Genomic DNA, 13,769 nt, shown 5'->3' with positions numbered 1-13,769 from the left:
CCCTGCCTCCCCGCCGTGTGGGCAAGTTTCTTTGTCTTCCAGCCCCCCTTTCTTGAGTGTGTTCTTTCTTTCTCTTTTGTTTCACGCTCACAGGTGTGAACTGAGCAGACAGTCTGTCCTTCATTAAGTCGCTGAATAATCTCTAGTCTGTTTCAAGCTACCCTTGACACAGTGTATATCAGTATGAAAGTGAAATGTTGGTTGTGAATGTGTATTTAAACGTTTAAGCTCTTAGATGAGGCTAGTAATTTATACTCTATATTTTTATTATCTTTTTAGCATTAATTTAACTTATGGCGTATACGTATAGTGTATAATAATTTTCAATCTAACAGTAGATCAATGTTTACAAAGTAGACGGGGAAGGAGCTCGACTAAACACCTAATGTTGGACAATTCTAGTATAGGAATAGCAGTTATTCTGTCTTTTTCTTTTACTAGGGAGGGCCCCCACACTTCTGGGGCTCACTTCCCTCCTCCCTCCAACAGGGAACTCAAGGAATGGGCTTTTACACCCCATCCTTTTGAAGTCAGTGTGTTATATGTTTGTTTAAGGTTTTTTTTCATTGTTCTGTGTGTTTTTATACTTTTTGGGGCGATTGCATATAAGGTTATTGTATACACATGACAGAATCCATAACAATAATGTCGTTGAATGTAAATGGTTTAAACAACCCTATAAAAAGACAAAGGGTAATGACAAAATTGAAAAAAGAAAAAACTCATCTGATTTTCCTAAAAGAAACTCATCTGTCAAAAACCGAACACGAGAAGTTAAAAAAGTTCGGATATCAGAATGTTTACCATAGTTCATTTAAACATGGATGTAGAAGAGGAGTGGCAATACTAATTCATAAATCTGTGAAGTTTGACTTGATCAAAGAAAAGAGCAATAAAGAGGGAAGATATGTCATTGTAAAAGGAAAACTTCAGAATGAAAATGTAACTTTGGCTTGTGTTTATGCTGCAAACAGTGAAATAGGTATTTTTTAAGGAGCTATTTGACAATATTGTAACAGAAATGAATGGGACACTTATTTGTGGAGGAGACTTCAATGTGGTATTAAACAGTACATTAGATCCATCCAACAATAGAAGAAATATGAACCATGTTACAAAAACAATGAAAAACATGTTAAGAGACTACGGTATGATGGATCTATGGAGAAGGTTACATCCAAAAAACAGGGATTACACACACTACTCTGCACCTAACGGAAGCTATGCAAGGATCGACTATTTCTTTCTAAATCAAGAAGATTTTTACAAAGTAGAACAGTGTGTAATAGGAGAAGCGGATATATCTGACCACAGCCCAGTAATATTAAAAATTAAACTAAAATCACGAGTTAAAAAAACAATGTGGAGGTTGAATATTGGTATTCTGAACAACAAAAAAATAGTTGAAGAAATCAAAAATGATATTTTCATATATCAAAAAGAAAAGGAAAATGGTGAGGTTAACCCTGCAATAGTGTGGGATGCTCTTAAAGCAGTTATGCGGGGAAATATTATAGCAAAGTGCTCTTTACTGAAAAAAACAAGAGAAGCAGCATATAAGGACGAGAAAGAAAAACGACTAAGGTTAGAACGACAACACAAAAACAGCCAGGACCCCACTCTACTTCCAAAGATACAAGAAACCAGGGAGAACATAAAAAGACAATTAAATTCAGAAGTAGAAAAAAGAACTAGGTATTTAAAAGAGTCATATTACGAGATGGGGTCAAGAGGAACGAGACTTTTGGCAAGAAGACTTAAAAAACAGCAGATCGACCGCTCCGTTCATAAAATTAGAGATGCTTTAACAAATGAAGCCACTTTTGATTTAGAGGAAATAGAAACTAAATTTAGAAATTATTATGAGAATTTGTATAAACAACCACCTTCTGCCGACATAAGTCAAATCAAAACTTTTCTTAACTCACTAGATCTACCATGCATCGGCACAAAGCAAAATGACCTCCTAACAACACCGATAACAAAAGTGGAAATAGAGCGAGCAATTGGAAGGTTCAAATCAAATAAATCACCAGGTAGTGACGGTTTACCGTCTGAATGGTATAAAACATTCAATGAACAGCTGACCCCGATGCTACACACATCATTTAACTACACTCTTGAACAGGGTGTGATTCCTCCGTCTTGGAGCGAAGCTATCATCTCAGTTATCCCAAAAAAGAAAACCAGTGAGAAGTGTGAAGACGACAGGCCGATCTCATTATTAAACATAGATTATAAACTTTACACTTCCATCATAGCAAAAAGATACAGCACATTCATGACAGAGATAATTGATGAGGATCAGACCGGATTTATCAAGGGCCGTCAAACGCATGACAATATTAGGAGGACTATGCATGTAATAGATCATGTGGAACGTAACAACATCTCAGCTGTCCTCATAAGCTTTGATGCAGAAAAAGCGTTTGATTGCGTTAATTGGTCATTCCTGTATCTTGTACTAGAGAAATTTGGACTAAATAGTAAAGCAATACGATGCATTAGATCGCTCAATCAAAAGCCGACCGCAAGAATAAGAATAAATGCTAGTCTATCAGACCCTATTACCTTAGAAAGATCTACAAGACAAGGTTGTTGCCTCTCACCAACTCTTTTTGCTATTTGTATCGAACCATTGGCCCAAGCAATCCGACAAAACAAGGAACTTAAAGGTATAGAAATGAATCACGAAAAACAAATTATTGGACTTTTTGCAGATGACATAATATGTTATTTACAAGAACCAGAAACTAGTATTCCAAAAGTAATACAACACATGGAAGCATTTGGCTCCTGTTCTGGCTACAAATTAAATTGAGCAAAAACGCAAATTATTGCAATGAATTTTACTCCATCTGAGAATCTCAAAATAATATTAAACACAAATTGGTTTGCCAAAAAAATAACATACCTAGGGGTCACCTTGACCAAGGAATGCAAGAAACTGTCTGAAGAAAATTATAGCAAACTACATAAAGAAATTAAAACTGACCTAGAAAAGTGGGGTCCCCTTACACTGGATTTGAGTTCAAGAATAGATACAATCAAGATGAACATCCTACCTAGATTACTTTACCTGTTTCAAGCATTACCAGTTGAGGTACCAGAGATTCTATTCAGAGTGTGGGACAAATTGTTCTCTAGATTTATATGGAATGGACAAAACCCGAGAGTAACATTTGAAACCTTACAGATTAGTAAAGAGGGAGGTGGGATGGCTTTACCAAACATGAGAGGATACTATCTTGCGGCCCAGATAGGACCAATTATAAGTTGGTGTGACCAACACTTTGACGCAATATGGAAAAATCTAGAAGGAAAATGTAGAGATCAGGAAATTCGAAGTCTAATTGGAGACAGAAAAACCATGAAGGAATATAGTAACCAATTAGATACAATAAGTCAATTCACACTTGAAATGTGGTTCAAGGTGGTCAGAAAACACAAATTGGAAAATGAAATTAAAATATTCAGTTGGATAGCATACAATAAAAATTTCACTCCAAATAATCTGGATTTACAGTTCAGGCAGTGGATCCAGGTTTAACTGCAATATGCACAGACACAAAACATGGCAAAATGATGAGCTTCCAAGAACTGAAACAAATATACTCTCTAAATAACAGAGACCACTTTAGATTCTTACAATTACGGGACTTCTATGACAAACAAATTAAACCAAACATGAATGAAAACAGAAATGGTATAATCCAAACTTTGATTGGAACCTATAACGGCAAGAAGTGTAAAATTGTCTCAACATTATACAAGCAAATGATGGAAACTAAGGGAAAGACAACAAATGATGTAAAGGAAAAGTGGGAAAAAGAGTTCCATATCAGTATAAGTCAAGAAGAATGGTCACATATTTGGAAGACGCAGCATTCTACGACATCTTCTCGTATCTGGAGGGAACACTGCTGGAAAAATGTAATAAGATATTTCATTACACCAAAAATTAAAAGCAGACAACTGTCATCGGACCAGTCGTGTTGGAGAGATTGTAACGAAGTCAATGTCGATGCTCATGTTTTCTGGTATTGCTCTAAAATCAGGAAATATTGGAAGGTTGTGCATGAAGCAGTTGAAAACATCTTGGGCTATAATATTCCACCTGCATGTTCAATTTTGTACCTGGGCTTAAATTCAAACATTGTAAACAAGGAAGACAAATATTTATTTAAAATACTAGTGGCAGCCGCTAAAAAGGCCATTACCAAAAAATGGCACAATACGAAAACCAGTGGAAGAATGGACTCACATTGTCAAAGGAGTTTTTGAAATGGAACTTTTAACCCACAGGATAAGGACACAAGAAGACAAATTTATAGAAAAATGGAAAAAGTGGACTCTGTTTACACAACAACGACACCTGTGAAATACTTGGACTGTATCAGTGTGTACTTTATATATTGAAAGATGCATGTAAGAAACATGAACAACCCCCATTTTTATTTTTTTATTTTTGTTTTGTGTTTTTGCGTTGTTGGTTTTTTATTTTCTGTGATGTATGTGTGTTTGCCTTAATGTGGAAAATTCTAATAAAACTTAAGTTTGAAAAAAAAGAAAATAGTGCAGAGACCGTCATCTAGTGTTCTCTGAAAATAATGACACTGCTTCATAAAGCTTCATCAGACCATCACTACTTACCACTGCTGAAGTGTTTTCTTCATGGACCACTGAGACTCTGGCCTCAGATGACATTTGGACATTTTGTCCCTCAAGATGCTTCTGCTGCTCACGTCAGTGTCAGCTAATTGTACTGATGACATGTTTGGTTTGTCCATCAGACGGATTGCAACTGTCATGCTATGTTTGAACCCTCTTTCTTTAGAAGGTTCATACCTGCACTGTGAGGACCAGAGTGGTCTCCTTCTGGGCTTTCTACCCACCCCTTCACTCTGGTCCAGAGTGGATGAATCTTCATCTACTCTGTCCAGTGTGTCCACTTGTCTGCTAGTTGAGGACGGTGAAGAAAGTCAGAGGCACGAATATATTGCTGGTGTGTTTCAGTGCAGGTCACATGTAAAGAGGTGGTGAGTGCTTTGTTCTTTTTCAGAGTCAGGGCCAAGAGAGGTTATCCATAGAATCATCCTATAGAGAGTGTCACAATCATTTGTAGAAACAAGGTTACATAGGTAACCTGTTGTTTTTGTATAGATGTTGTTTATAAACTGTGAAATGAAAAAAAACAATGATTCAACCGTCATTATAATAGTTTGGTGTGAGGATGGAGTGTGATGTTGGTGCAGAGTTAAGTTAAGACTATACTTTCAGGGATCATTTCTATAGTTCTTAACTTAAGAAATGTGTTTGTAAAGTGTTTGGTGTCACTAACCATGATGAAGAGTTGTGATATTCCTTCCTGAGTGTGAAGCAGACAGAGAATAATGATTCACTTCATATGTTCTCTGTCATTGATGATCCTTCTTTACTTCCTTGTGCAGTATTGAGAGGAATATGATCAGAGTGGTTGTTGGTTCATAACAACATGGTTACATTTCAAACGTTTCTATGAGTTTAGCAGTAATGGTGAGATTAAGCCTCATGAACCACTGAAGACTTCCATTAGAGTAGTTCATCCTTAACTAAAGCTTTAGGATTCATTTGCTCTAACAAACCATCAAGTTTGGCATCATTTCTGCTTAAAGGATTCAGAAGCAGAAACTTTTATTTGTCAGATTCATTGATTTGTGAGACTAGTAGAGATATGTGTTTGTATTTTGTTAAAAACCTGAATATTTAAACACGTACAACTATTACTGATATGGTTGTTGAGATATATTTTTGCTGATAACTTTGTTGTGAAATTAATCAGATAAATAAATGCATTGTTTATGAACAGAACTTTTTTCTCCAGGATGCCTGATTTTTTAGGAATTCAATAGATTTACAGTAAACTAGTAAATTCTTCAGACTAAACTCTCTGGTGTCAATTGTGTAAGAATATAAATACTGTCTAAACGAAAGAAGAAAAAAAAGTGATGTTTAATTAAAACAGTTGTTCAAAACAAAGGAAAATATTGCAGAGAGCACCATCTAGTGGAAAATAATGACACTGCTTCATGAAGCTTCATCAGACCTTCACCACTCTTCTGGTCAAAGCAGTCTGTCACAGAGATGAGGGCTTGTTTTTGCTGGAGCCACTAAATGAACCTTAAACCTCTCACTCTCCTCAAGAGCAGGAGGAGGAAACACTGTAGTGGAAAAGATTAAAGTGACCACAATGAATGAGCAAGAGCATCTACCTCCAGTGGAGAGTTGTATGTATCTGCTCAAGGAGACAGTAGAGATGTAGATTAACAGATACAAATGTTTTTATATATTGTATTGTACATAACAACCACTCTGATCATATTCCTCTCAATACTGCACAAGGAAGTAAAGAAGGATCATCAATGACAGAGAACATATGAAGTCAATCATTATTCTCTGTCTGCTTCACACTCAGGAAGGAATATCACAACTCTTCATCATGGTTAGTGACACCAAACACTTTACAAACACATTTCTTAAGTTAAGAACTATAGAAATGATCCCTGAAAGTATAGTCTTAACTTAACTCTGCACCAACATCACACTCCATCCTCACACCAAACTATTATAGTGATGGTTGATTTTTATTTTAGTTGAACAAACATGATACTGTGTGATTCACATTAAATACACAACTTGAAATGTATTTACAAATCAAACACATGCACCACAATACTTTCAAACTAGGTTTCTACATTATTTAAAAAACACACGTCGTAAAGTCAATATTAGAATAAACAAATGTCAATTAATAATATACTTTGTAAGTATTCTTCATGAAGCAGTGTCATTATTTTTCCACTAGATGGCGGTCTCTGCACTATTCTCCATTGTTTTGAACAATTTTTCTAATGAAACATCACATCATTTTTAAACTGATGGCGCCACCTACTGACCTCTAAACAACATGACACTGTTTCATTTGGCTTCATCAACACATCACTATTAAACACACAACATAAAATGTATGTTTATATCAAACACATGAACCATAAAGCTTTCAAAGTAAGTTCCTACATTATTACAAAACATGGAGTAAAGTTAATATTATAAGAAACAAATGTCATTTAATGAATAATGTTGAGTAAAATATTATTTATTTCTGTGAACTACACTACAAAGAACAGTTTGTGGTCAACATTAGAACAGAGAGCAGAGTCAGCATTTCTTCAGTTTGTTGTAGAGCCAACCAGTTGAGGAACCAGTGATTTGTTGGAGCTTCTGGTGCCACTAAAATCAACCTCAAACCCTCGAGCCTCACTGTTCTCAAGAGGAAAGAGGAAACACTGGTGGAAAACCATAGAAAAGCCTTGGTCGGCACAATGGATGATCAAAAACCTTCATCCCAAGAGTAGGCTTGTCTGACTGAAAGAGAAGACTGTGTTCTCGTCCTGGACAAAGTGCAGAATGAGACAATATTTACACTTTTAAAATGGAAAACCAACACTCTGATCATATTCCTCCCCTCAATACTGTGAACTTACATATTAATCCAAATGAAAGTTCAACACATGCACCAAAATGTTCACATTGAGTGTTTAAACCAACCATGTGGAAATGTTTAATGTTTCATCTTGACAAAGAAACAAAAGTGAGAAGAATTATTTTCAATAAACTATCATCAAGAACAATTTCTAGTCGAAGTGTGTCAGGAAACTTGTAGATTCATAACTTTGTTGGCAGCATTACAGACTCAACACAACACGCTCAAAAGATATTCAGTCAGGGAAGAATCATTGTGGCAGATAAGGACAATCACCATGAACGGATACTGATCACATTCATTTGTGTGTCAAAACAAAACCTGATTGAAAATGTTAATTAAAATGGATTTAAAGACATTTTGATGAAGTTAAATAATGTAGCTTATTAGACAACTTTATTTCTGTCTGAGATTCATCAACTTAAAAAACAATCAAATATTGTATCTTTTAAGTAAAAATGATATATTTTAATTCTATAATTCAACCTGAAAGTTAATTTTTTATTTTCTCCACTGCTTATATCCCCACTTTCAACCTGCTGTTGCCTGAGACCTTTACTTTCTCTGACAGGTTTACTTTTGAGGGCCAGTTCATGCTAAGGTTTGTGGGTAAATAGTACCAAGAACAGGCAGTTTTACTTCCTGTGAGACCATACAATGTTGGAGAGATCGTAGAGCACCAAGAGCTCACTGACCAGGAGGGAACTGAAGATAGTTCAAGTGTTTTTTTAACTACAGAAAGTCTGTCCGTAAAATAATGATAAAAAAGGTTCTTGAATTGATGAAAATGACTGAAAATCATTCAAATGTATTTACTGTTTGAGCTCAATGTCATGTTTGAACCACTAGAGGGAACTAGAAGCTTTTCTCGTCTCCACAAAAAACTCGTTTATTTTTTACTTTCATAGTAATATTTTAGAAAAACTTTTTTTCTGAATAAAAGAGAATAGAAAGGAAGGAAATAAAGTTTATACGTATATATGTCAAAATAAAAAGCAATTCAATCCACTTTTATTTCTCTTCACTTTAATTTGACACTCCTGGTATTCCATAGTTCACATTCTGCGTGACTTTAAGGTTCAGAAGAACGACTCTAAGAAATAATAATAAAGTTTAAAGTGGAGTTTTTGTCACAGAAAATAGTCGTAATAACATGTTTGGTTTACTTTGACTTTCCATCTGGACGTGACGTCACACTGAATCCTCATTGGCTCAGATATTTCTTCCTGCGTCTGTTGTTTACTTTCACTTGTACTTCGTTCGTCGACCTGAAGACTTGTTGGATCCTAGTCTCCAGAAAAGAGCTGAAGATGAAGAAGGTGTTGTTTGTGCTTGTTGTGTGGATCCACAGCTCAACTGCGAGTGAGTCTCCTTCCTCCACTTTCATGTGTTCACACCTGCGTCACCTTTTATTTCTCCAAATACTCTTCACTACAACCTTCATGACCTTTTCACTCTCAGAGGAGTCAAAGTGTTTCACTGATTCACTTTTCATCTCAGAACCGTGAAGAAGTCGTACACAGAAAAGTAGATCCGAGCTCAATGTCAGGTGCTCACCTGGTGGCGCTGTTGAGTCACTTCTGTTGATTGACGGAGGAACTTGTTTGACGCTGAACAGAAAGTGACTCCAGAGTTTTGCTTCATGAGCTGATCACTTGTTTTTAAACGATGCTGCCATCAGGAGATTCATTGACTCACAAGAAGAGCTTTTACAATTTTCATTGATTTGACTTTAGTAAACAAGTCTATCATGAACTAAAATGAGGAAATAAAAACAAAGAAAGTGTCGCATTTCTTAAGTGCGCATGTTCAGACAACCTTGTAGCTCAGCTCACTTCAACATATTATCACATCTCACAGTTTATTGGAGCAACTCAGTGAAGCAGCTGCTCTGAACTTGTGTTTGGACTTAAAATATCTAAATGAAACATTTACAATCATGTTGAACAGTAATCTTCAGAAACATGTTATTTATAAACTGATATAAACTCATGTTATTTAACTTCATCATTAACCTTAATGTCCTTCAATGATCTTTATTCTATCAATCATTCTTAGATTTGTTCCATGAACTTGGTTTTAATATTTTATTATCTATGCGTTTTTTAAAAACAATTTCAATTTAGTTGTTTGATCTTTTTCAACATTGTTGCTCCTGTTTCTTCTTAATTCATCCATTTATTCTTTTAATTCTCTTTATTCCTTATTTGTTTTATTATAAATATTTATTACATTTCAGATTGTTATTAATATTAATCGTTTTTTCTTCTTTCTTCTTCTTCTTCTTCTATAGTTGTGTCCCAGTTAGCCAGGGTTCTTGGAGAGTGAAGTGTGAAGGATGTTCTGCTGGTGTCCGTGTGTGGACGTGAACTTTGTGTCACTGCTGACTGTCCCTCTGTTCTTCACCTCTTTGTCTTTGTAGAAGATGTGATTGTTCTGCTGCATCACAACGTTGTGTCATCAGAACCAGAGAAGATCTAAACTTTGTTTTTGTGTCTCACAGTGATTCACACAATGCAGTTTTTCCGAACTGCGTCTGCTGGAGTTAAAAACTTCCCAGAGTTTGTTTTTGTCGCTTATGTGGACGGAGTTGAAGTGGAACACTACGACAGCAACACCAGGAGATTTGTACCCAAACAAGACTGGATGATCCAGGCCACAGCAGATGATCCTCAGTACTGGGAGAGAGAGACAAATAAGTTAAATAATGCACAGCAGGTCCAGAAGATCAACATTGAAATAGCAAAACAGAGATTCAACCAAACTGGAGGTTTGTTGTCTTTAAAATCAATGTTTGACCTTAAACTGAATCATGTTCAACCTTTTTACATCCTGAACCATCAATCTTGTATACAGAGTAGATCAGAGGAGGAAACTGGAGTAGATCATACAAGTTCAGAGAAGAAGAGAAGATCACAGTGGAGTATTAAACAGTGGAGTAGATCACAGTGGAGTATTAAACAGTGGAGTAGATCACAGTGGAGTATTAAACAGTGGAGTAGATCACAGTGGAGTATTAAACAGTGGAGTAGACCACAGTGGAGTAGACCACAGTGGAGTATTAAACAGTGGAGTAGATCACAGTGGAGTAGATCACAGTGGAGTAGACCACAGTGGAGTAGATCACAGTGGAGTAGATCACAGTGGAGTAGACCACAGTGGAGTATTAAACAGTGGAGTAGATCACAGTGGAGTATTAAACAGTGGAGTAGACCACAGTGGAGTATGAAACTGTGGAGTAGACCACAGTGGAGTATTAAACAGTGGAGTAGATCACAGTGGAGTATTAAACAGTGGAGTAGATCAGGTCTCACTCTGGTTTCTCTCTCAGGTGTTCACATCTTTCAGAGGATGAACGGTTGTGAGTGGGACGATGAGACTGGAGAGGTCAAAGGTTATGAACAGTTCGGCTATGATGGAGAAGACTTCATCGTGTTTGACCTTCAGACTCTGACCTGGGTCGCTCCGAGTCCTCAGGCCGTCATCAGCAAACACAAGTGGGACCAGAATGAAGGCATGAAGAAATATAGAAAGTTCTATTTCACCCAGGAATGTCCAAATGAACTGAAGAAGTTTGTGAAGTTTGGGAGCAAAACCTTGATGAGAACAGGTAGTTCCATGACCTTCTTCTCCTTCTGCTCTCCTTCCTCCTTCTCTCCCTCCTCTCTCTCCTCATGTCCTCTCTCTCTCTCTCTCTCTCTCTCCTCTTACCTTCTTTTCCTCACCTCCACCCCTGTCCTCCCTCCTCCTCCTCTCCTTCATTCTCTGTCCATCCTTTGACTTTCTCTCTGAAGTGTGGTGTCTCTCCCTTCAGAGCGTCCACGAGTGTCTCTCCTCCAGAAGACAGCCAGCTCTCCGGTCACCTGCCACGCTACAGGCTTCTACCCCGACAGAGCCATGTTGTTCTGGACCAAAGACGGAGAGGAGCTGCACGAGGACGTGGAACACGGAGAGATCCTCCCCAACCCTGACGGAACCTTCCAGAACATGGTGGACCTGAAACTCCCGTCTGACGACTGGTCCAGGTACGAGTGTGTGTTTCAACTGGACGGCATTCCGGAAGACGTGGTCACCAAACTGGATCCGTCAAACATCCTGACCAACGGTAAGAGTCTTCAGAACCTTCTTGGTGTCTCCAGAGGTTTCTTTCATCCAGATGAGAGTCCAGGTGTGGTCAGCATGGATCTGCTGAATGAGGCCCCACCACGTCTCTAACACTGGTCACCTGATCATGTCTCCACTTACTTTGCTCTCCATCCACAGCCAGGACTTTCCTGACCTTGTACATCATCATGGCCGCCGTCGCTGCCTCCGCTCTGGTGCTCACAGTGGTTGGATACTTCATCTACAAGAAGAAGAAGAAAGGTGAGAGTTTGTGATTTGATCCAGATCATCTCCAGATACTGGAGAGAAAGAATAGAAGGTCAAAGAAGGTCAGCAGAGATGAGAAGAGGTCAGAGGAACTCTTCTATGTTCATCTTCTTCAGGTGTAATTTGTCCTCTTTCTTTCCATTTCAGGCGACTCTGACTCGTCTTGTAAGTACATGATCTTGTCTCAGCTCAGATGTTGACCATGTGACAGAGTGCTAGCATGCTAGCATCAGTGTTGACACTAGTTTCATCTGCTGGTGAGAAGCACACAAGCTAACAGGGTTTGTGATCTTACAGCGGCCCCCAGCTCGGAGCTGGACCATCTGAAGGATCCGCCCGTGGACAGAGACTAAAGTCAGTGGATGATAATTGTCACTTTTCTTCAAGACTCACTTCACGCATGATTTTACAAGTTGATACATTTTTCTGTCTCCGTGTTTCAGGAGGAATCGACCAAGAAACGTCTTTTTCTTCTGAGACTCTGCAGACGTCAGAGCTGCTGATCTTTGTTCCTTCACTGGAAATGTGTTTGAAACTCACATCAGGATGTCATGTGATCTGAGCCGTTATGAAAACTACACACACACACAGATAAATGCACACACACGATTCTGTACCACACAAATACACTCACACACACAAACACTCACACACATGCTTCACTTTAACACAAATAAATGCACACACACAAACACTCACAAACATGCTTCTCTAAAACACAATAATGCACTCACTCACAATCACACACAAACACACACATGCTTCACCATCACACAAGGATGCACACACATGCATCTCTGACACACAAAAATGCACTCACAAACAACTGCAAACACACACACGCATGCTTTACCAAAGCAAAAAATGCACAAACACGCACACACACAAAAAAGCAATCACACACAATGACAAACACACACACATGTGCTTTACTACTACACAGAAATGCACACACATAAATACTTAAACACATGCTTCTCTGGCGCAACAAAAGCACTAACACACAATAACTAACGCACACACACAGATGTCTCTGTAGACAAAATGATACACACACGGAAAATATATACAGACAAACAGAGTCTAAAAACAGGTACTGACACACAAAATCAGGCACACATGCCCAAACACACTCACGGAAACAGTTGAACAAACCTGAAAATAGGCGCACACACAAATAAAAAGATAACAAACACATGTATTTACACATCAAATAACAAACAGAAGTACAAACATGCAAAAACCAAAACGGAAAAAAATCAGACACACAGTGACAAATTTATGAATGTGTAGACACACACACACACACACACACACACACACACACACACACACACACACACACACACACACACACACAAGTACACGCACAGACAGTTTTGTGTTCATGTAATAGTTTGTGTGTTTTCTTCCTGGTGTGTAGACACTAGTTAATGAAGCGTCAGTTGTGATGTCAGAGGTGAAGAATCTTGTCAAACATAGTTGAACTGCTGCTTCATTTCTTGTGTGTTTTGATCTTCAAATAAATGGACAGAAAACGTCCACATGTGTTTGGACTCCAAATGTTCAGTAAAGTCACTTGTCATTGAGGGTCAGTGGAGGCTCAGAAAGAATCCATTTGTGCAGCTGTTATGAAAGGTCAACATCTCTGACCTCTCCTTCTGTTTCCTGATCAACTCATGTCCTAAATATGACTGTATTGCTTTGATCAACTCGTCTTGTGCTGAACAGGTGCACATAAGTTGTGTCCACTTTTGTGTAGAAGAAAAATCCAGAAGAGCTTGTGCCGACAATTCACATGTAGAAACTTGATTCAAAGTTTCCTGCTGAGTCGGCTGAATGTGTTTGTGGAGGTTTGCTCTCTGACCTGCTTCTC

At 37.9% G+C, this 13,769-nt stretch overlaps 1 protein-coding gene and 2 non-coding genes across 3 annotated transcripts in view; 2 read left to right on the top strand and 1 right to left on the bottom strand.

Annotated features, from left to right (window-relative positions):
* The window catches only part of LOC148074807 (major histocompatibility complex class I-related gene protein-like), a 28,986-nt gene extending 17,249 nt beyond the window's left edge, over nucleotides 1-11,737 (top strand). The window contains exons 5-7 of the mRNA XM_087796121.1: nucleotides 10,026-10,292; nucleotides 10,854-11,132; nucleotides 11,337-11,737. Coding sequence (XP_087652247.1) covers nucleotides 10,026-10,292; nucleotides 10,854-11,132; nucleotides 11,337-11,737 — 947 coding nt within the window. The remainder of the gene's footprint in view (nucleotides 1-10,025; nucleotides 10,293-10,853; nucleotides 11,133-11,336) is intronic.
* LOC148074809 (small nucleolar RNA U3) lies at nucleotides 5,265-5,477 on the top strand. The gene has a single exon (XR_015712065.1). It is a non-coding gene; the product is annotated as a small nucleolar RNA U3 (small nucleolar RNA).
* On the bottom strand, nucleotides 6,346-6,558 carry LOC148074808 (small nucleolar RNA U3). Its single transcript, XR_015711951.1, has one exon. It is a non-coding gene; the product is annotated as a small nucleolar RNA U3 (small nucleolar RNA).
* Nucleotides 11,738-13,769: the final 2,032 nt, after the last annotated feature.

The sequence above is a fragment of the Callionymus lyra genome, chromosome 7, assembly GCF_982586985.1.
Source record: "Callionymus lyra chromosome 7, fCalLyr1.hap1.1, whole genome shotgun sequence".
Lineage (NCBI taxonomy): Eukaryota > Metazoa > Chordata > Actinopteri > Syngnathiformes > Callionymidae > Callionymus > Callionymus lyra.
This window is presented reverse-complemented; position numbering and strand designations above follow the sequence as displayed.